Below are 20,801 nucleotides of genomic sequence, written 5' to 3'. Positions count from 1 at the left end.
TCAAAGTCCCCCCCACACAAAGGCTCTTAAAAAAAAGTCAAAAACCAGAGACTGTGAGTTCCAAAATAATAGACCAATATCCTGTTTGTTTCAAGAAGGAGGATTAGAGGAACAGATTTGAGTTAACCAAGCGTTTATTACAAACAGCTGTGAGGAACTACTGTACTGTACTTATAACACAGTTAAGGGAGATGAGAAAGTAAGATCTTTACTTTTGTGTGCTGTCTTTTGTTACTTAAACAAGTTGAGCCTTAGCCAGTTCATTATTTGCTTTTTTTGTCTTCATAGAACATTTGGCTATTTGTTGGGTTCATTTAGAATGCTCATTCTGGATCTCAAGCATGTGAATGAGTGAATAAATTCTTTCTTTGTTCAAAAAAAAGTACCTGTCAAGTGTTTCTCCTGTTAAATATTACATGTAGTTGAATTGTAAATGATGTATTCTTTGTAGAACATTTGGGAGAAAGCCTCACTCTTACCTCAGTGTTAGGTTTTATGGGTGTTGGGATAAGTTTTATTACCAGGTTGCTAACTCCAGCACTGATCACAAGTTGCAGAGTATTGCTTGGGCTTCTTGCAGTAAGTTGGACATATTCACCCTGAAGATAATCTGACCACCTCCGAAGTTGTAAAGAACTAGTTTTATCTTGGCCGTACACTGACTTGCAAAATGTATCTCCTTTTATCTCAGTGTCTAATTTCTCTCTTAACAAAAATACTAATAAATCTGACATTGATCTCTGATGCTTCTTCAGTTTGTGCATGTGTAATCTTGAATTTTTTGGCATAAATGAAAATACTTTGAAAATACTTTGCAAATATAAGCTTTCTCTTTCCTTTAACCAATAGCCGATGTGAAACAAGGTACAGAAATTATCCTTCCTCATATTTTAACCACTGGTGGAGCACTGAATAATAAAGCATCTCAGAATCAGGTGCTGAAAGGGAGGTCAATCACCTACACCCATCTCTGTGCAGGCTCTGGTTAACCAAAATCCATATTTCAAGAACAATTTACAAATCACTTTTAAAGCAGATTGGTAAGCCAAAATATATATACTTGCGAGTAATGGATGATCCTTGTCTGTACTTGTCTTTAGCTTGATTAATGCCCCAGTGCTGTGTGTATGTGACGGGGACAGGAGACAGCCCTTTATAGGAGCCCAGCTCTGTGTGCTCCTGGACATTTGGCCAAAGGAGCCTCACTCTGTCAGTTGCTGTGCGCAGTAGTTACCTTGTGCCTCATTCTCTCATTATTATCTGTGAACTCCATCTCCTTGCTTTTTATAAGAGAGCTGCTTATATGTATGTATTAGAGATTATTCCCAGCACTGAAAACAAACACATAAAACTTGTAAGTTACAGAGGTGAACACTGTACCAAGAAAGAAATCAAATGCATTTTTTAAACCCAGTTGTATTTATAAGTAATGATTTTGATTTAAAATGTTTCATAGAATACAATAGAAATGTTTCCAGAAATGTTTTAACAGGGGTGGAGGAATGGGGAGGATGTACAAATGTGTCATTTGCGTGTTACCCATAACATTGAAAAATTGAGATACTTTTTTTAACAGTCTAATCAATATGTCAGAGTGACCCAGTATGCTTGATATTTATATATTTGACTTTTTTTTGGTTTTTGAGACAGGAGCTCACTTGTGTAGTTCAAGCTGGCCTTGAACTCACTTTATAGCAGAGCTGGCCTCGAACTCCCAGTGATCCTTCTGGCTCAGCCTCCTGAGCTTTGGAATCACAAGTGTGCGCTGCCATGCTGGCTGTCTTATTTGTTGTGGTTTGGGGTGTGGCTAACCTTGTGAGATGGTTAAATAAAGCAGGTTTAATTTAAAGATTTACTTAGTAGGTGAAGACTAAGACAAAGTCCAGTTAGTATTAGTTTTTTTTTTTTAGATAAGAACATATGCTTTCTTCAGTGAGAGCATATGTTTAGGTGCAGAATTCTTTGGTACGTTAAAAAAAAAAAACAGATGTAGCGAAATCACATGTTCAGCTTTGAATGTTTTTTCCTTAAAAGAAAAGGGACGTAAAAATTTAAAATAAGCAGTCGTTAGTGTAGGACCTGTTCACGCCTGTTACCTGCTTCTGTTCCTTCTCAGGGGAAATTTTTAAATGACCTTGTGAAGGAATTTAGTGTACACTTAACCAGAATCCAATAGATGTAAGCTGGCCAGTGTTCTGGGTGACTTAAGTCAGAGCAAACAGTTCTCTAAAATTTGTGTATTCATTGTGGCATGAGGTCATTTCTGCTCAGTTGAGGGCATAATCAGAGCAATTACAAGATAAATGACATGTTGATGAGATTTCTGGAAGGAATAAAATGCAGCACATTATAATAATACGGTGGTTGCCATTTATGCAAACTTAAGAGTTTACAGAATAATAGAGTTAGGGGACCTTTGTTCAAAATTTACTGCATGTATGAACTGAGGCAAGTTTATGCAAATTTATAGTTGACAGAATAACAGAATTTGAGTTAGGAGATCTGACTTTCCTCTTTTGTCCAGAACTTAGGTGGTGCATGATTGAAGGTAAGTCATCTCTTCATGTTTCAGCCTGTTTTTGTTTTATGTGGGTATACATTTACTGCAGTTTATTGAGGGCTAGATTCTGTATAGTGTTGGGTTCTAAGAGTAGGTAAATGTCTTTTACTAGAGAAGTTCCAAGTCTGACAGGGAGATAATTGTGTTAAAGAGTTAACTGTACACCTGTAATCCCAGCACTCAGGAGGCTGAGGCAGGAGGATGGCTGCAAGTTTGAGGCCACCTGTGCTACAGAGTGAGTTCAAGTCAGCCTGAACTGCATAGTGAAACCTTGTCTCAAAACAAAAAAAGTTAATTATATTAGAATGGCTAATAGTTGTCAGAAAAGAACTGTGAAGGTGAAGAGAATAGAAATATCAAGTGCTTGAATGTGAAAAGTGTGAAAGACCACATAGCTAGGGACACAGAGGAAATTCCACGCGGGGGCACCGAGCAGCAGTTCCTATGCCAAAGCTCCTGGACTTCTATAAATCTGTGTAGAGGGAGCTCATGTTACTTACTCATTTATTAATGGTGCTGGCATTGAACCGAGCACCTCGTACATGTTAAGCAGGTACTTTACCACTGAGCTGCATTAAGAGGACTGACACTGTCAGTGTTTTGAATAAGCAGGATTTTTAATATGCTAATTTAATTTTTTTGTGCTCATGCTGCTCGGGATTGAACCCAGGGCCTTGTACATGCAAGGCAAGAACTCTACCGCTGAGCCACACTCTCCAGCCCCAATATGCTAATTTGAAGTCTTATTTCTTTACTTTGAATAAGTATTTTATCATTCCTTAGGTAATAGTTATGCTTATTTCTTTCCAGAAATCCTAAACATTTAGATTTATTCTTAAAGATAGAAGAATTCATTATAAGCAGTGTTCCTTTGGCAAGTGTATTATTTTAAGGCAGGGAACAAAATGTAAATAAATGAAAGAACTTTGTTGGAAAGGTTAGAAACCTGGAGAAGTAGTGTGTGTGCTGTGGGGTGAAGGGAGTGCAGGAGAGGGAGCTAGATTGGCAGAAAAGGTAGAGCGTGAGATTAGGAGAGAACACTGAACCCAGACTGGGAGAGGCTCTATGTGCCATACCAGGCAGTGGGCCCCTTCTCAGTGGGCACAGGGAGTGCCCAAGATCATCACCATGGAAACAAGACCCTTGTAGTCAAGCATGGTGACAAATGACTGTGATCTCAGTACTCTGGGAGACTGAGGCAGGAGAATCACTGTGTTCAAGCCAGCCTGAACTGCATAATGAGACCCCCCAAAAACAAACAAGAACAAGACTATTGAAAGAACAGAGAAAGAGACATGCAGCAGGAAAATATTTCAGAGACTCTTCCTTTTTTTTTGGTCTTTTTGGATTTTATCAGTACCAGGGATCAAACTCACGACTGCCTGCTTGCAAGGCAGGCACTTATGCCACTGAGCTAAACCCCCAGCCAGAGACTCTTTCAGGGTGTTCTGATGAGAAGGAAGACTGTGTCAGAGCTGTGGCAGCGCTGCTGCAGAAGGAATAGATTTAAGAGCAGCTTCAGAGAACATGGCCGTTATCTAAGTGCGAACACTGAGGAAGCAGGCCATGCTGATGTCTGATCTAAACATTAGGTACAGGGTAGAAGCTACGAAGGGAGAAAGAAGTTGGAGAAAGAGGCCCCGGGTAAGAAGTTTACTTTTCTGAGCGTGTCCTGGTGATAATGGCAGAGCCTGCTGCAGATGCTGAGCTCAGGAGGACAGTGGTATTGAACTGCAGGTACTGCATAGGTCTAGGACTGCTGGGTTACAGAAGGAGCCGAAGCTGTACAGGACATTGGCCCTGTGGGAAGAACAGGCAGTGTAAACCGGGAAAATGCCTGCTGGGTAGAAACTGAGATTTGTGTGGGTCACCATGAGACTCATGAAGGACTGGTCCTGTACAAAGCAAGGAAGCAGTGTCCTGAGTGTTCTCTGGCTGCTGTCACCGTGGCTTCTTCGAGAACAAATTTGATGCATGGTGTGGGGCCTGGCAGAGAGGAAGCCACAGAAAGCCCTTCCTGTGAGCAGCCTGAGGATGGGCCACATGGCTTGCTGTGCAATCAGTGAAACACTTGCTCCCATAAACTAAAGCAAGGGTTCTGCTTTAAAGAGGGTTGCCCAACACAGTTGTTCAGTATACCCTCTTTTTCCAGGTGATAAATAATACATTGTTACTGTTTTTCTAAGGAAATGGCCTTTGAGCCTGATCACTGTTTACATGACTGGTTGTATGTATCATGAAACACACTTGGGGTGTTTGTTAGGATGCATTATCTGAGTGGTCACCCAGTCTAACTTCAAGGTTCTCCACCTTCCCTGTGGAGACCCTGCCTTTCTGTGTCCTTTGACTCTTGAATAAACTAAGGGTTTTTCATCTCTTTCCTGGAAACCAAACTAGGGCCATCCCGGGGAGTCACAGTGGTTTATCTTTTCCCTGTGTTTTATCGTTATGCCATGTTTTACTGCTGTCCTCACAGTAACTATGCATTCAGTGTTTTCAGCAGTGTTTGTGATTGATGTTGTTCCAGAGTCTGTGAATCTCTCGCTTGTAGACTGTGATCAGGTGCCCATAGGTTTGCCCTGCCGAGCCACAGTGAAGACTCCAAGCCCAGAACACAAGAGGGGATGAAGGGAGGGAATTTTTTATTTTTATTTTTTGACACTTAGAAGAGCCTGTGAGACCATTTGTTGTTACTCAGTTAAAAGGGGTTAAAATAATTTAGGGCACCCCACTCAAATCTAAGAACCAGCTTGATTGTCAGTAAGTATCAATAGCGGTTAAGACATCGATGCACTTAATTATTGCTGCCCACATTTATATTTTGAAATACTGCTCAAACTTGCACATGCTTGCTAAATGTAGTACTTAGTGAAAATGCCTTATTTTAAAAACAAGAGATTGGCTAAAGCACATTTGACTCAGTTAAATATACCGCCATGATAGGTTTTCAATGAAAGAAAAGTTGAATGTTATCTTCAGATTACTTATTAAAATATATCCTTGTAAACATTTAACATTTATATCCATATTTTATTGTTGAATTTTTGTTTCTTTTTTGGAAAGTCAGAGTTAGACCTTTGTCATTCTTCTCTGAATAAGCCTGTAGTACACAACTCATGAAACCCAGAGAGAGTAGAGCTTTCTTTGTTGTTGTAAATAGAAAACCTAAGATAATAAATAGACAATGTTGATTATGAGTTGTTTGAAAAATAGTATCTAAAGTGTTCAAAAGATCTAGTTCCCTTAAGTTTTCATGGGTTAGTACTGTTTGCAAAGCAACTAGAGCTTTAGTGTCAACTGAAGTTTTTTCATTCAGTCATTGTATTTGTGATTAATGATTTTGTTTTTTGTGTTTGTTTTTTGTTTTTTGTTTTGGTACCAGGGGTCAAACTCACAGCTTTGCACTTTCCAGGCAGACATTGAGCTAAATCCCTGGCTAGTAATGATTTTGAACAGAACAAATAGCATTTCTATGATGGAACTAGAGGAGAGTTAACTTGATTTGACAATTAGTCTCTAACTTGACTGGCTTCTGTTTTTATTTGTAAAGTGGCATGCCTAAAGTATGAATTTTTATACCTTTTATTATAAAAGTTTCCTTATTCAGGATATCTTGCTCCTCTTGCTTCCATTAGATTTGATAGGAAACAGGAGATTATACAGGAAGGGACTGTTCTCTCTCTTGTTTGTCATCTAAATTGCTAGTGTGTGTAGTGTGGCAAAGTCTTTTCACAAATTAGGCTGAGTTATCATTTGAGAAATTCAAAATGTGAATTAGTGGATAGTATGGGAACTGTTAATGATTTTATATGATTATTTCGTAAGTTGTTCTTTGAAAGGTTTCAGATAGGTTTACCTTAACTAATTATTGTGGGTCATTTGTAAGTTTGCTTCAAATTCATACACATTGAACCTCAAGTGTAATGAAAGGCAAAGTTTCAGTTTAGAAGCTATACATACTTGGAATTCGTATGGTCTTTAAAAACAGACAAATAAGAATAACAAATTCTAGAACAACTGACTGACTTATCCTTTGATTTAACAAATAGTTATGGGAGCCTGCAGGAATCTGGGGGTGTATTCCAGGCAGCAGGGACAGTAGCTGTAAAGTTTTCCTGAGGGAAATCCTGTGCCATATATTTGAATTCGAGGACATCCCTGTAGGGGGCTTATTGACATGGGATGCTACAAGCTTTGAGAAGCCTGTCCCGCAATTTAAATGTAGTAGGAAGTTAGATATGAATGCCCTGGTCTGGAACTAGAGTTCCAGGGAGAAGTCTGGAACTAGAGTTATAAATTTGGGAGTTGCCAGCATATACACAGATGTATTTATAGCTATGAGAGGAGATGAGATCACAAAGAAAATGACATGTAGGTATAGACTATTTTAAGAGGGAGGAAAGATGACGAGAAACTAGAAAATGAAACTAAGAAAAAATACCTTCAAACTGGGGAGAGGAGAGAGAAATAAAAGCAAAACACAGGTGAGTGCAGTGTGGTATCCTGGAAGCCACAGAAAGTGTGTTTCGTGGAGGGCAGGGGAAGGGCTGTTTGAGTACTGTGGACAGTCTTGAAGTGAGAGCTGAGGCTAGACCCCGTGTTTATCAATGAGAGTGTCATTGGTGACTCGAATCAGAGCCATAATCAGGCTGGGTGTGGTGGCGCAGTCCTGTAATCCCAGCACTCAGGCTGAGGCAGGAGGATGGCTGTGAGTTTGAGGCCAGCCTGGGCTACAAAGTGAGTACAAGGTCAGCCAGAACTGAATAGTAAGACCCTTTCTCAAAAAGACAAAGAAAAAAGAACTATAATCAGAAATGCTGATTAGAAATAGTCCAGAGGGGCATGAAGGGGAGGATTTGAAGACATAAAAATATGTAACAGCTGTATTAGAAGCTATAGCGGGAACTGGGATTCATTAGGTCTGATTTGGTTTATTTTTTAGATCTGGTTTGGTTTTTATATTGGGAGAAAATAACAGCTTGGGATACTATTTTTACCTGTTCAGCCTGCTGTAACAAAATTCTGTGCCTTTGGGTGGCTTGAAACTTTATTTCCTCATAGTTCTGGAGTCTGGGAAGTCCAATGTCACGGCACCAGCATATTTGATGACTCAGGAGGAGCATTCTATATAGAGGACATCCTCTGTGTCCTTACGTGGTAGACTGATGAAGGAGTCTCTGGGACCACTTCTATAAGGGTACTGATGTCACTCATGTAGGCTCCACTTTTATGACCTAATCACCTCTCGAAGGCCGTGCTTCTTAATTTCTCACGCTGAGCATCACCTTTCAACATGTGTATTTTCACTGAATCTAGACATGTGCTGCTGGGAGAGGGAGCAGTTGTGTGGAGTAAGAGGAGACATCTGCAGAAAGGAGGTGTTGGAGAATGTGTGAGGGAAATATCTGCTGCTTAATGGGAGGAGTTGGGAGTGGATGAGACAGTGGACAGTTTGGTTGTACTCTGAGAAGAGACATCAGAGTCCAGATGTGGGTAACTGGACAGCAGTGGCGGTGGAAAGCAAACTTGTGATTATCTCCCTTTTCCCATGGGAAACACAATGCCTGAGATTTGTGAGCTTGGAAGCACTGGTACCAGGTTTAAATCTTCCAAGCATAACAGAGGATGCCACATACACACCCCTTACCCTTCTAAATTTTTACTTTAATGTAATAGTCTCTGACTTTGTGGCTCAGTACCTTTCTCTGAGGGATAAAGGATGCAATCTTTGTGTTAGTATGATGAAAGGCAAGATGAATGAATGTGTACAAAAGTATCAAACCAGGATTTACACTCATGTTATGCTCCATGGAACAGTTCTAGCATATGTTTAGGTGAGCATTCCAGGTGTAATATATTCACACCACTCTAGGACTTGTTTTGTTTTGTTTTTGGTGGTGCTGGGGATCAAACTCATGACCTCACACTTGCCAGGCAAGTGCTCATGCCACTGAGCTAAATCCCGGACTAGGATTTGCTTTTTAAAAAGTTTTATTTTGATTTTTTTTCTGGTAGAAGTAGCCCAGTTCAGTACAATGGCATATAAAAAAACAGATTTGAAAGTTTTGAGAAGGTCAGAAGTGAATGATCAGATTACTCATGCATGGATTATAAAGGTGATCCATTTATGGTAAAATACATGCTTTCATAGAAGAGTGATGTGAGTGGATGATGACGATGACAATGGCAACAAGGATGACAACGTGCACCAGAGTTCCTGTGATAGTGACATGGAGCAAGAATCAACTAATATGGACACAAGGAATGCAGCCCTCGATTCACATGACCAGATAGGACAATCCAGTGTTAGAACTAGGTCTGTAAATACAGTGAGAGCCTTGGCAAGAGCAAAATGTATTGGACGCATGCCAACACTGCGATTCAGTGTTAGAAACTGTAACAGACAAAATGCTACAAGATGCTGTGAAATACACAGAGCTGGAGATGCAAGTAAAATGTTCAGTATGCACAAATCAAAAATGTGTTTATTATGACACCTCACTAGCTGAACTGCAAGCATTTATAGGTCTCCTGCAGGGACTTCTCATGGTAATCACAGGAATGTAAAAGTTTATGGAAAAGCAAGGGATCAAAATATGGCATAAAAATTTATGCCCTTACAGGTACAAAAACTTTGTTATGCTTTCAGTTAGAAATTTATCCTGGGGACTGGGGATTTAGCTCAGTGGCACAAGCACCTGCCTGGCAAGTGCGAGGTCCTGAGTTCAATCCTGTTACCACCCCCCCCACCCCCCCAAAAAAAAGTGAAAAAAAGAAATTTATCCTGAAACTAAGCCATCAAGTTCTTATTTGTACAGAATGACATTGTCTCCCAAACTAATCTGAATGTGACATTTGACAGTTGATTTACTGGTTTCCAACTGATGTTACATTTTCCTAACAGAGCATAAGTTGACTATTCCAGGAACCATATGCAGAAAAAAAGCAGAAGTTCCAAATGAAATATTGCATTTTCAAAACAAAGAATTGTATAGTACAATCTTTGGATTTCTGAGAGATTAACATTGACCTTGTATATGTCAAACAAACAAATAAACAAACAAAACAAAACTGGTACTACAGATGTCAGCATTGTACCATGATGAAAATATTGATAGGGAAACCTCAACCAAACAGAAGCCTGAGATCGAAACTTTATATAACAAAACCAAAGGCAGAATAGATGTTTTTGATGGGTTGTGTAGCAACTGTGATATCACTGAACTATGAAACAGAGAACATTGGCTAGTGATTGTGTTTTACTCAATCCTGAACAAATGTAAATAGTTTTATAATTTACAACAAAAACAGCAAGTGAAAAATAACACAGAGAAATTCTCTGGGAGGATTAGGACTGGAACTCAGATCATTTATAGCAGAGGAAAAACTACACAAAAAATATTGTGGACTGCAGTGGTGAGCTCACAGATGAACAGGAAGGTGCAGTATCTGAAAGACCTACTATGATAATAGGGAAACCAAAAAGAGATCAACTGTGCCCCACAGGAAAAAACAGAAAACAAAGCATACATGCCATCAGTGTAAGTGATACTTGTTTATGGAACATGCAGTTGTCATGTGTGAATTCTGCCTTGGGTGTGACAGTTGAAGCAAGACTTTTGTTTGTTTTTTTTTGAGACAGTTTTACTATGTAGTTCTGGCTGGCCTCGAACTCACTTTGTAGCCCATGCTGGCCTCAAACTCACAGAAATCCTTTTGCCTCAGCCTCCTGAGTGCTGGAATAACAGGCATGCAGCCACCACATCTGGCTAGCAAAGATTATTTTTGTTATAAGGTTCTGTTGGTATTTTCATTGTAGTTCACATTGATTTGTATTTCTGAATTAACTGTTAGGTTTGTTAAGCAAACCTAATATCAACAGCTGATATGAAAATGCTGGTGTTTGTTCTAAGCACTCATTACACGTTTAATATTTTATTAATTTATTTCACTGCTAAGTGCATATCCCAGCATAATAGAAAGTTCCTAACAAAACAGGAAGAGAAGAGAAATGTTGCAGTTTCAAAACAGAGAATCGTATAGTGTAGTCTTTGGATTTCAGAAAGATTCAGAGAACAGAAATGTTACAGCTTCAAAACCGAGAGTTGCATAGTACAATCTTTAGATTTCAGAAAGATTTAGAAAGAAAGAGTGGTCTGCCACGTAGGAAATGCTGTCAGTGCAAGTGATACTTGTGCATGGAGCATGCAGTTGTGTGAAGAGTGCCTTGGGTGAGAGAGTTGAAGCAAAGATTTTCTGTGGTAGACTTTTGTTTGTGTTTACATTGTGGCTGACATAGGCTTTTATTTCTGATGTTATCTCTTATGTTTTGTAAGAAGCCGACGTGAAAATGTTGATGTATATTCTAAGCACCCATTACATATTTGGTATTTTGTTGACATTTTATTTTCTTATTAGTTGTGGTAATAGAAGTAAAAATTTTTTGGGTAGAGTGCTATTGATACTTTCATTGTAGTTCCTATAGAAATTTACTTCTGATGTTATCTTTTAGGTTTTGTAAGCAAGTACACGGCTGATTTGAAAATATTGGATGTTTATTCTAAATGCGCAATACATACTAAGAATTTAATGCTTTATTTTATTAATATTTTGTGTTTTTGTTACCTACACACTGCATAATGTAAGAACCTTCTAACAAAATGCAAAGACTAACCACAGATCAAGCATGTCCTACAAAAAGGCCAGGAAAACTATTACATGTGCTGTCAGTGTAAGCGATGCGTATGTATGGAATGTGCCATTATCATGTGTGAAGACTGCCTTACGTGTGACAGTTGAAATAAAGATTGTTTTTTCTGTAGAGCACTACTGGTGATCACAAACTCTATACACCAGAAACCAGTTGATGTTGAAATTTTTGGTGCTTTTTTCTAAGCAGCCAACAGATATTAAAAATGCAACATTTTATTTTTTGTGATTTTTTTTCTTGTTAAGCACTCAGTGTTTAAAAAGACTTCAAAATTAAAATTAATAATTCATCGATAGAAATATTCTAAAGAATAAGTGGGGTAACACTCCCTTGATTATGCTGTGAAATGACAAAAAGCACGTTAGGTCCTGGGGGATTAAGGAACGGTCACCGAGGTGGAGTGTAGACTAGAAAGTGTTCTGAGTGCTGCACGTCCCCAAGGCCTTTCAAGGGCGTGGTCATGAGTTAAAGTGAGAGCAGTCCATAGATGGTTTTTCTCCAGCTGCATTCACCTGCACAGATACAGGAACGGGACAGCGGAGAACAGGAATTGTGCCAGGGTTGGAGTTCTGCCTGTCCACTGTGACAGGTGAAAGAGAGGATAGGACATGGAGGGTGGATGCAAGCTAGTGCTTAGGATAGGATGAAGGACTGGCATTTAAAGTAGCTAAGAAAGAAGTGAGAGCAAGATGGTAGTGCAGCTCCTAGGATCTATGGCTTGCTGTCCGAGCGGCCAGAGATTTGCTGGAGATGGGGGAGCAGAGGTGGACTGGGCTGAAAAGACAAAGCTGGGTGGCAGGGGTGGAATGTTGAAGTTTCAGTGGGTGGAGAGGTTGCACTTGGTTAAGTCCAGGGTTTATCCCAGGAGTCGTGTTTTAGTTACTTCTCACATTGCTATGACAAAATACCTGATGCCCAAAGTTGAAGAAGGAAATCTTTATTTAGGTCACAGTCTGTAGAGGTTTCAGTTCATAATAATCAGTTGCCTCCAACACAGGGTGGGGTGGCAGGCAGGCATCACAGAGAGGAAACCATTCATGATGGACAGAAGTAGCAAAGCAAGCAAGAGACTTTGTTGGCTTCTTGCTACCCCTTTTGTATTCTTTCCAGGTTACTGGGATTACCAGTCAGCGGACTGATTTAGTAATCACCCACCCTTAATCCTGTCATCCTCAATTCTAGCATTGCACCATGAATCTTTCACACACGCTAGATCCAGCTACCTCTGAAAGAGCTCCATCTATGGCTACCTGAGGCTTGCTGGTGGTGGTGGGGTGGGCATCTAGACACAAGCCACAATGGGTGGCTAAGCAAGGGAGGTGGATAATGAAAAGCCAGAGGCAGAAGTGTGTGAAGCAGTAAAATCCTGTGGCACGGGGCTGGTGACTTGAGGATCAGTACATAAAGCCTGGAGGGACTCTGGATGAAATAGTCTGATCCTGAGAATTTTCAGAGAGAGAGGAAGAAAACAGTCAGGAAATGGTAGAGAAGAGACGAGGAGCGCACTACTCCATCCCTGGGCACAGGAGGCCAGGTTAAAGGAGAGAGAAAAGTCCCTTTCCTTCTTTAGAGAAGTAATGCTCCTACTGAGGCCCTGTTGCAATGAGAGCAAGAAGATAACTGAAAATTTAGGGAGAAATTCTGGGGAATGGCTTTCAGGAGATGGGAAAGGTAGGCAAAGAAGATGGAGCAGAGAGTGCTGAGCTTCTCACAGGAATTTGGATGTGGAAGGATGGAAATGTGGAACTTCTCATACATGCAATAAACCGAAGAAGAGCGTAGTGAAATCATCCTGTTATAAGGACAGATGAAGTCTAGGCATGGTGGTGCACTCACCTATAATCCCAGCATTTAGGAGGAGGCAGGAGGATCTTCATGAGTTTGAGGATGGCCTGCACTACATAGGGAGACCTGGTCTCAAAAAAAAAATGAAAAACAAATCCCGTAAAGACAGATGGTAATAGTGGGGATAGTTTTCTGCCGAGTGTATGGAATAAATGCCCAGAATCTTAGATATCTTTTCCAATTTTTAATTTACAGATCATTAGTGATTATCAGCACTTTAGATGGACGAATTTCTGCCTTGGATGCTGAGAATCATGGTAAAAAGCAGTGGGATTTGGACGTGGGATCTGGCTCCTTGGTTTCATCCAGCCTTAGCAAGCCAGAGGTAAGAATCCTTTATTAACTGTTGACTAGAAAACCCAGCCATAATCAGCAGTTGCTGATGGATTTGCTAATAAAGCTTGGGCTTAGGCCCTGTTGCCTGGGATTTTAAGACTTGCTGCAGCTGTAGCCCCTGGGACAGTTACCCAGCTTTCTGTCCTTCCATTCCCCTCCTGTAAAACAGGGTGATTAAGAGCACCGGCTTCGTAGGATTATTTTGGGCATTAAATGAGCTGGTCGTGTAAGTGAGTAACTGAGGAACACTATCTGCTCTGACAGTACAGCACATTACCTGATCTATTACACAGTCATCATTTTTCTTACCACAAGATTTCTAGGAATAACCAGGTAAATATATATAAAAATTGAGTTTTACTAGAGATTCATACTGCAAAATATCATAAAATAGTATTCCCTCCATTGTCTCTTAAGTACATCCTAATCGTAAGCATAATCCACTAGAAACTTTCTTGGAATAGAATTCTTCATAAATTTGATCATTTGCAGAACATTTGTACGTCATATCTTTGAGCTCTAGAATGGTAGGAAATAGGTGCAGGTTCAGAGAGATCCCACTTCCATTTCTACTCTGGCTCAGGACTAGAGACTTGAGCAGGTGGCTTAGTCTCTCAGAGCTTCCAGCCCTCATCAATAAAGTGGGAATACTGGCTCCTTCACAGAGGTGGGACTCAGTGAGGGGAGGGTGGCATAGGAACCTTACTTCCCTCACCTGTAGTCTGGGCTCTGCTGGATTAAGTCCCCTTTTCTGGAGCTTTATTTTGTTTTAATCATTTACAGCGTTCTTTTTCGGGGGTGTCTTTTTTGAGACAGGGTCTTGCCATGCAGTTCAGGATGGCTCTGAGCTCACTTCGTAGCCCAGGCTGTTGTTGAACTTGCAGCAATCCTCTTGCCTCAGTCTTCTGAGTGCTGTTTAAATCATTTAAAAGTTGATGCATCTTTTGATTTGTGACTGCTAACAGGGAACAGTTGCCTGTTTTTTAGAATGCCCTCTGCCTTCTTCCCACCATACGGAGTCACTTCTGCACTACACTCCCTGTGATAGTCTTTTATTTCATCATCTGTCTTTCTTTTTGAAAAGCTTCTTGCTGTCATTAACTTGAGGAAAGACAAAGCCCAACATAAGAGGTGTGAGGGTGACCTGAGTGGTGCTGCTAGAACTTTCGAATGAGTGAGTGGCTCCCTGCAGCCCGGCTGCAGTAGACTCCCTGTGCTCTCCGTGAACACAGCCCAGTTCTTTTCAGTGGCACCAAGGTGGGTACTGAGGGAAACGGCAGAAGGCCCGCTGGTCATCAGGCCACGTACCCAAATATTTTTTGAAAATAGTGAGCTTCCATTGTATTGGGACTTTCTAATGCAAATAGCAATTTGAAATTATTTTAAAAACTTGAATTAGAATTCAGACTTTCTGAATGAGACTCAAATGAATTGCTACTCCAGATATATTTTTTGGCTTTTTTGTCTTGTTAGAATTACGCTTGGGTTTGCGTATTTTGCTTTGTTTCTGAACTAGACATAAAAGATGATCAGCAAAATGAGAAGATTGTAAGCTGGTTACATCTGAGGTAATTATTCAGTGTTTTGCTTGCATGCCTGTGTTTGCAAACCAAAACATACACGTGAAGATATTTTGCATGGTGTAACAAAGTAGAATGCAAATAGTTGTAATAACTCAGGTGCTATTGAGTGTATTTAATTGTAAGCACCTAGTTACACTCAAACATTTTCTTACAAATTGCAAATATCTGACTTGCATTTTTTGGTTTTGTTTTGTTTTATAGCACTGGGAATTGAACCAAGGGCCTTTATACTGAGCTGTGTCTTCAGCCCTTTTTCATTTTTAAAACACAGTCTTACTAAGTTGCCTAAGCTGGGCTCAAACTTGAGATCCTCCTGCCTCAGCTTCCTAGAATCCTAGGATTATAGGTAGGCACCCCCAAGTCCAGCATGTTACTGTTTAGCTTACTGTTTTCTGGGATGTCTTATTTAAGTATCCTGTCTCCCACCTACCCCTAGTCATAGATGCTTTAGGTTAAATGCCTTGAAATGCTGACTTGCAAGCACATTTAAAAGTTTTATTGTGCATCTTTATGTTGAAAAATGAAAAACTCAACAGTTTTTCATGTAAGAAAACTCCTTAGTTGTTTTTCATGCATTTTAATTTTCTGTTTTAAAGAAATGATATCTAGACATTGAACTTGTGTAACATAAGTTACTAGATTTTACGTTGCCTCAAGTTCTCAGGACCGTGTCTTGAGAACATGGGTTTTGTGTACAGATATGCTCTTGGCAGCTGTGTTCCTAGCACTGTCGTATGTACTGTACTTGCTTTCCTTACAGTCAGTGCAGTCCTCCTGGTAATCCTGCCCTGTGGATGTGTTGGTCTCATTTTGTAAAGGAGAAAAACTAAAGCTCAGAGAAGTTTTTTACTTAAAGTTATAGACCTATCTTATAAGGCAAAAATTGAATACAGGCTTACCCAACCGTACTGTGGTAGTCTGGTATTAAGCCTTTTCCCTGTTTGTGTGTCTCTCCTCTATAATCTCCCGCTGTTCACATAGCACAGTGAGTCTCAAGCTGTTCGTAGGCTCTGAGGGTTTCAAAGAGATTTTTCCTCCATAAGCTCTATCCATATTTATGAGATTCAAAATTAAAATAAAATTTTTAAAAAATTATTGGTTTGTTAAATCATAATAAACCTATTGCACAATAGCATAGTATTTTTGTCAATAATTTTTTCAGTACAAAAAATTTAATAAGAAAACTCACATTGTTTTACATGTCTTAAAATCTCTAATTTCTGGTTTAATAGAGGATAACTAGATTGTCATACTTGCTTCTGTGTGAGATATTTTGCCATGTTGTTTTTGATTGAATTATGTGAAGTAGAACTGTAGCCACATAGATGTGTAGAGGGAAAGAAAGGGACATTTTAGAAGTCTTTTCAGATAAGTGTAGTCATTCTGCTTTGATGATCACCATGAAACAAGTGGAGGTCTCTTAAAAGTTGTTTGTATTGTGGTTTTAACCATAACAATGAACATTTTGTACTCAAGCTAATTAGCATCCTTCTCTTGCCTTTTACTGACATGTAATTTCTAACTTTATTTGGAGAATATGGATTTACTGGATTACATTGATCTTCCAAATGTTGACATGTCTAATTCTAATATTTTAGAATATTAATTTGAGCCAGGCATGGTGGCACAGACCTGTAATCCTGGCACTCTGGAGGCTGAAGCAAGAGGATTACCAAGAGTCTTATGGCCAGGACAAACTATGTAGTGAGTTCAGGACCAGCCTAAGCTACATATTGAGAGCCTGCCTCTCTCTAACTAATAAAATAAAAAGAAAAAATAAATCAAATTAATATTGTCAGTGCTGATTTTATCTGAAGTCTCTGGGGTGTGTGTGTGTACAAGTGTGTGCTTAGGGTGAAACCCAGGTTCCTGCCCGTGCTAAGCAGTGGCTCCGACACTGACCCACGCCCCTGGAAAGTCTGTGCATGCTGGAAAGTTGGCAGGCCACGCCGGAAGAGCTTTCCAAAAATCTGATTTTCACTTGAAAACTTGAATTTTACCACACATACTGTCAGAATTTTACCACATATACTGTCAGAAAACTTGTTTTCTTTGACGTGAGAAATCCACTTTGTCCATTTCTGAGAAAATGTCTGTTATATAAGTCTCAGTTGATTTTTGAGTAAAAACAGAGCCTCAGGAACAAAACAGCTAGTTCAGCTCACGACAGCCCCACAGGTACTTTTGCTCAGTGAGTGCGTCAGTTTATATTTCCTGATTAATCATGCACAATAGCAAAAAGTATAAACTCAGTAGTAAAATTAATCATGTTTGCTGCTTCATCAAGACCATTCTTAAGTGGAGCGGTCTCTTTTTGCATCTTGTTGCAAGTGAGTGACAGTGAGCATTGCACCTATCAGTTTGGTGCACAGTTCATGTGAAGGCACCAGCAACCTCTTATATAGCATCAGTGCAAATAAAACAGAGTGAAATGGTCAGTAACATCTCATTATGGAAACTGTTTGACCTTCTACAGTTCTCAGAGAACCTGCAGGCCACACTCTGAGAATTGCTCATTTAGTATGTAATAGAAACAATATTTGTGAGATTATGAACATACTAGTAAGAAGAGGGGACTGTATGGTGAGCTCAAGTCATCCATTACTCACCAAGAGCGCCAGACATTGTGTTCAGAAGTAGGGCAAAATTCCATGAAAGGAGGATCAAAAACTGTTGTAATCCCAATACTGAATATTGTAATTCCTTATATTATAATCCCTTATCTCATCTTCCTTGTGGTCAAGAAAACTATTTTTGTAATCCCATCGATACATTATTGGAATCCCAGAGACATAATTCCAGTCTACCACTTCCAGTGCAACCCACAGCAAAGAATAAAGACACTCAGACATATTTATACTTACAGGCAGCCAACGAGTCCTGAGTCCATTCCAGGTGAGGATACATGGAACAAAAGACCTTGGGCCTCTCCAGAATTGATTATCTCGTGAGGAAGGGAGTGGCTTAAGGATGAGTGACAGTGAGGATGGCGGGAACTGTGTGAGCAAGGTGAACTGAGATGCGCAGGTAGAGAGCAAGTACCTCTGTGATCTGCAGAAAGACCAGTCTGCATAACTCAATTAGGGTAGCCTTTGAATGGTTGTAGGAGGCTTTTGTTTCAGTTTCTGATACGTAAACTTTTGCGCCCTGGAAAGTCATAGCCTATCTTGTGGCTTGAACCCAGTTGACATTCCTGGAACTGATTGGCTCTGCCATCCTGCTGTGCTCAACTTTTTTGTAGGGAACACAGTGTGAGGAGACAGGAAGTTGTCTGCTGGCCTCAAGGATTACATATCAGTACCTTAGCTAGCCTTTTATTTGCACTGCTTAGAGCCAACTGAAGGGAGAAGAAAATAGCATAGCCAGCTCTGTACATATCAGTACATGGAGACAGGGTTTGGTTTAACTATCGCCAAAGCAATCATTCTACATTTAAGGGCAGTCACCTAGGTTGTCTTCTACAAAAAAACCAGTGTTTCAGATGTGCTGAACTGGATGCGTAGAGAAGTAGAATCTTTCTAAGTGCATCTCGTGCCAACTTCTATGAAGCTTCCTAACATTCACAGCACAGTGGTAGTTTGGCTGACAGACTTAATTCTTTCCCCAGTTTTGAATGCAGATTGAATTGGAAGAGGCCTAAATCAAATTCGCACATAAGAGCAACATTGAACCTAACCATTGGATTTGATTCAGTTCTCAGAGAGAGTGAACTTGACTTTGGGAGCTTTGGTACTAGTCATGAGTCCACCATTAACTTGCTGTGTGAACTGACTAATCCCACAGAGCTTGATTTTCTTCTCTGTAAAATGATGGGGTTGGGCTAGGCTAAATCTAATTGTTCTGACTTCAGGAATCAGATGCCATCAAGTAAGTATTTAAAACACCCAAATTATCTAGAGAAATTTTTGAACTCCTTTTAATACATTTAAGGACTTTTTAAAAAAAACACAAATTCAGTGTAGATTTTACTGCATATATAGCTCATTGCCTCCTGGCTTGCTATGATGTTGTCCTTAACTTTTTCTGACCCAACAGTATATTGGGTTGCTTCAGCAGTGTTCTGATTATGTCAGTGAAAATGCCTAGTGGAAAAGGGAGACTGACAGTTCCATTAAGAAGTGTTTTGCATTTTATTTAGAACCAATTGCATGCTGCAAGAAACTTGAGGTACCTTGGGACTCATATCTCATTTGCTACTCATTCCTGTTGTCATTGTATTTGCAGACTTCCTCAAAAGAATACTGATGTAAAACAAAACACCAAGCCACAGCCTTCGGTGTGTGTGTATGTGTATGTGTACGTGTGCCCGCTTGTGTGTGTTAGACTGACTGATGTACCTGCAGTTCATGGTGTGAGCTTCAATAGTTGTGACCCAGGTAATTTAATACAGCTAACAATTTTGCTGTTTTAATTTTCAGACTGGCCTCCTGAGGTGGCATCTGACTTGCTTTCCTCTGGTAATTTACATACAGACTCAACCTAGAAAAAGCACTAAAGAGTTTTGACAGTGGCTTTTTGCTGATTGTCTTAAAGCTTTGTTTTATAATTTATTAACGTAATAATTTTGGGGGGATGGGTTCTCACTAGATAGTTCAGGCTAGCCTTGAACTTACAGCAGTTCTCCTGCCTCAGCCTTCCAAGTGCTGGGATTACAGGTGTGTGCTACCATGCCCAGCAATAATTTTGTTCATGAGGATCTTCAGGCAGCCTTTGGATTATACTGTAAATCTAAATGGATAAAATGCTCTTCAGCTTCTCTATATCCAATGACACATTTATAAATACAAAGAATTTTCTTGTCTTTATTTAGAATACCTTCATAAAGAATAATATAATTTATGTATATTTTACCTTATAATATTAGTTTGTATAGATGATGTAATTTGCAGTTAGGTGAATGCCTTTACCTTTTCATTATTTAGAGATACCATATATTTGTTATCTCTTTTGTGTCTCTGTTAAAATGCCTTTTTTTCCTCCTAAAAAGAACAGTTTGTCAGGTATCTTGGTGGCCATAGGAGGCTGAGGCAGGAAGGCCATCTCAAGTTCAAGGCCAGCCTGGGCACATAACAAGTTAGAGGCCAGACTGACCTATACAGCAAGAGGCTGTCTCAAAAAGCAAAAAACAAAACAAAAAAAGAGCAAACAACTCTTCTATAAGCCTATACTTAGAGCTTGGGGTTTCGTTTTGCTTCCGGCTGCTCCTCCCCAGGGGATGGCCCCTGCTGTTTCAGGCAGGTGCAGGACATAAACAGCTGTGGTGCTGATGGTGTCTCCATCCTCCTCACTGCCTGCAGTAGCCTGGATTCAATCTAGCCGGTGCAGGACCTTCGAAAGGGGGCTAGCTTTGAAATGAGTGCGCTTCTCATGGTTGCTGCTTTGCCCAGAGTCCAGACTTCAGTACTGTTTATCAGAAAAGCAGCTGCAGTGTCTTAAAAGGGTCTCTAACTTGAGCTAAAAGATACCCAAATGGCCTTACATTGTTTTGCTTTGTACACTAAATAGTGTATATGGTAGCAGGGGATTTAGCTCAGTGGCACAAGCGCCTGCCTGGTAAGCGTGAGGTTGTGAGTTTGATCCCTAGTACAAAAAAAAAAAAAACCCAAAACAGAATGGGTAAGTTGTGCACACTGAATCTAAGTCATTTAAGGTGGTAGTTTATTTTGAAGAGTGACTGTCAGTTATGTGGCCAGCCACTATTTAAAAAATAGCTTCGTTTAATTGCTTTTCTTTTCATTATAGAAATGAAACAGTGATTTAATTTTAT

General features: G+C 39.9%; 1 protein-coding gene across 4 annotated transcripts in view; it reads left to right on the top strand.

The window, feature by feature from the left end:
- The window catches only part of Eif2ak3 (eukaryotic translation initiation factor 2 alpha kinase 3), a 64,924-nt gene that overhangs the window by 2,956 nt on the left and 41,167 nt on the right, over positions 1-20,801 (top strand). The window contains exons 2-4 of one of the 4 annotated variants that reach the window (XM_063229699.1): positions 13,311-13,440; positions 14,925-15,019; positions 16,633-16,820. In XM_063229699.1, the coding sequence (XP_063085769.1) occupies positions 13,311-13,440; positions 14,925-15,019; positions 16,633-16,645 (238 nt within the window). In that variant the 3' untranslated portion in view covers positions 16,646-16,820. Of the gene's footprint in view, positions 1-13,310; positions 13,441-14,924; positions 15,020-15,235; positions 16,821-20,801 lie in introns of those variants that run through there. The other 3 variants (XM_023564748.2, XM_063229698.1, XM_003468887.4) reach the window with 3 other exon arrangements.

This window comes from Cavia porcellus, unplaced genomic scaffold (assembly GCF_034190915.1).
Source record: "Cavia porcellus strain 051 isolate PalLab524CR breed Dunkin Hartley unplaced genomic scaffold, mCavPor4.1 scaffold_18, whole genome shotgun sequence".
Lineage (NCBI taxonomy): Eukaryota > Metazoa > Chordata > Mammalia > Rodentia > Caviidae > Cavia > Cavia porcellus.
Note: the sequence above shows the minus strand (reverse complement) of the source record. Positions and strands in the feature narration are given on the sequence as shown.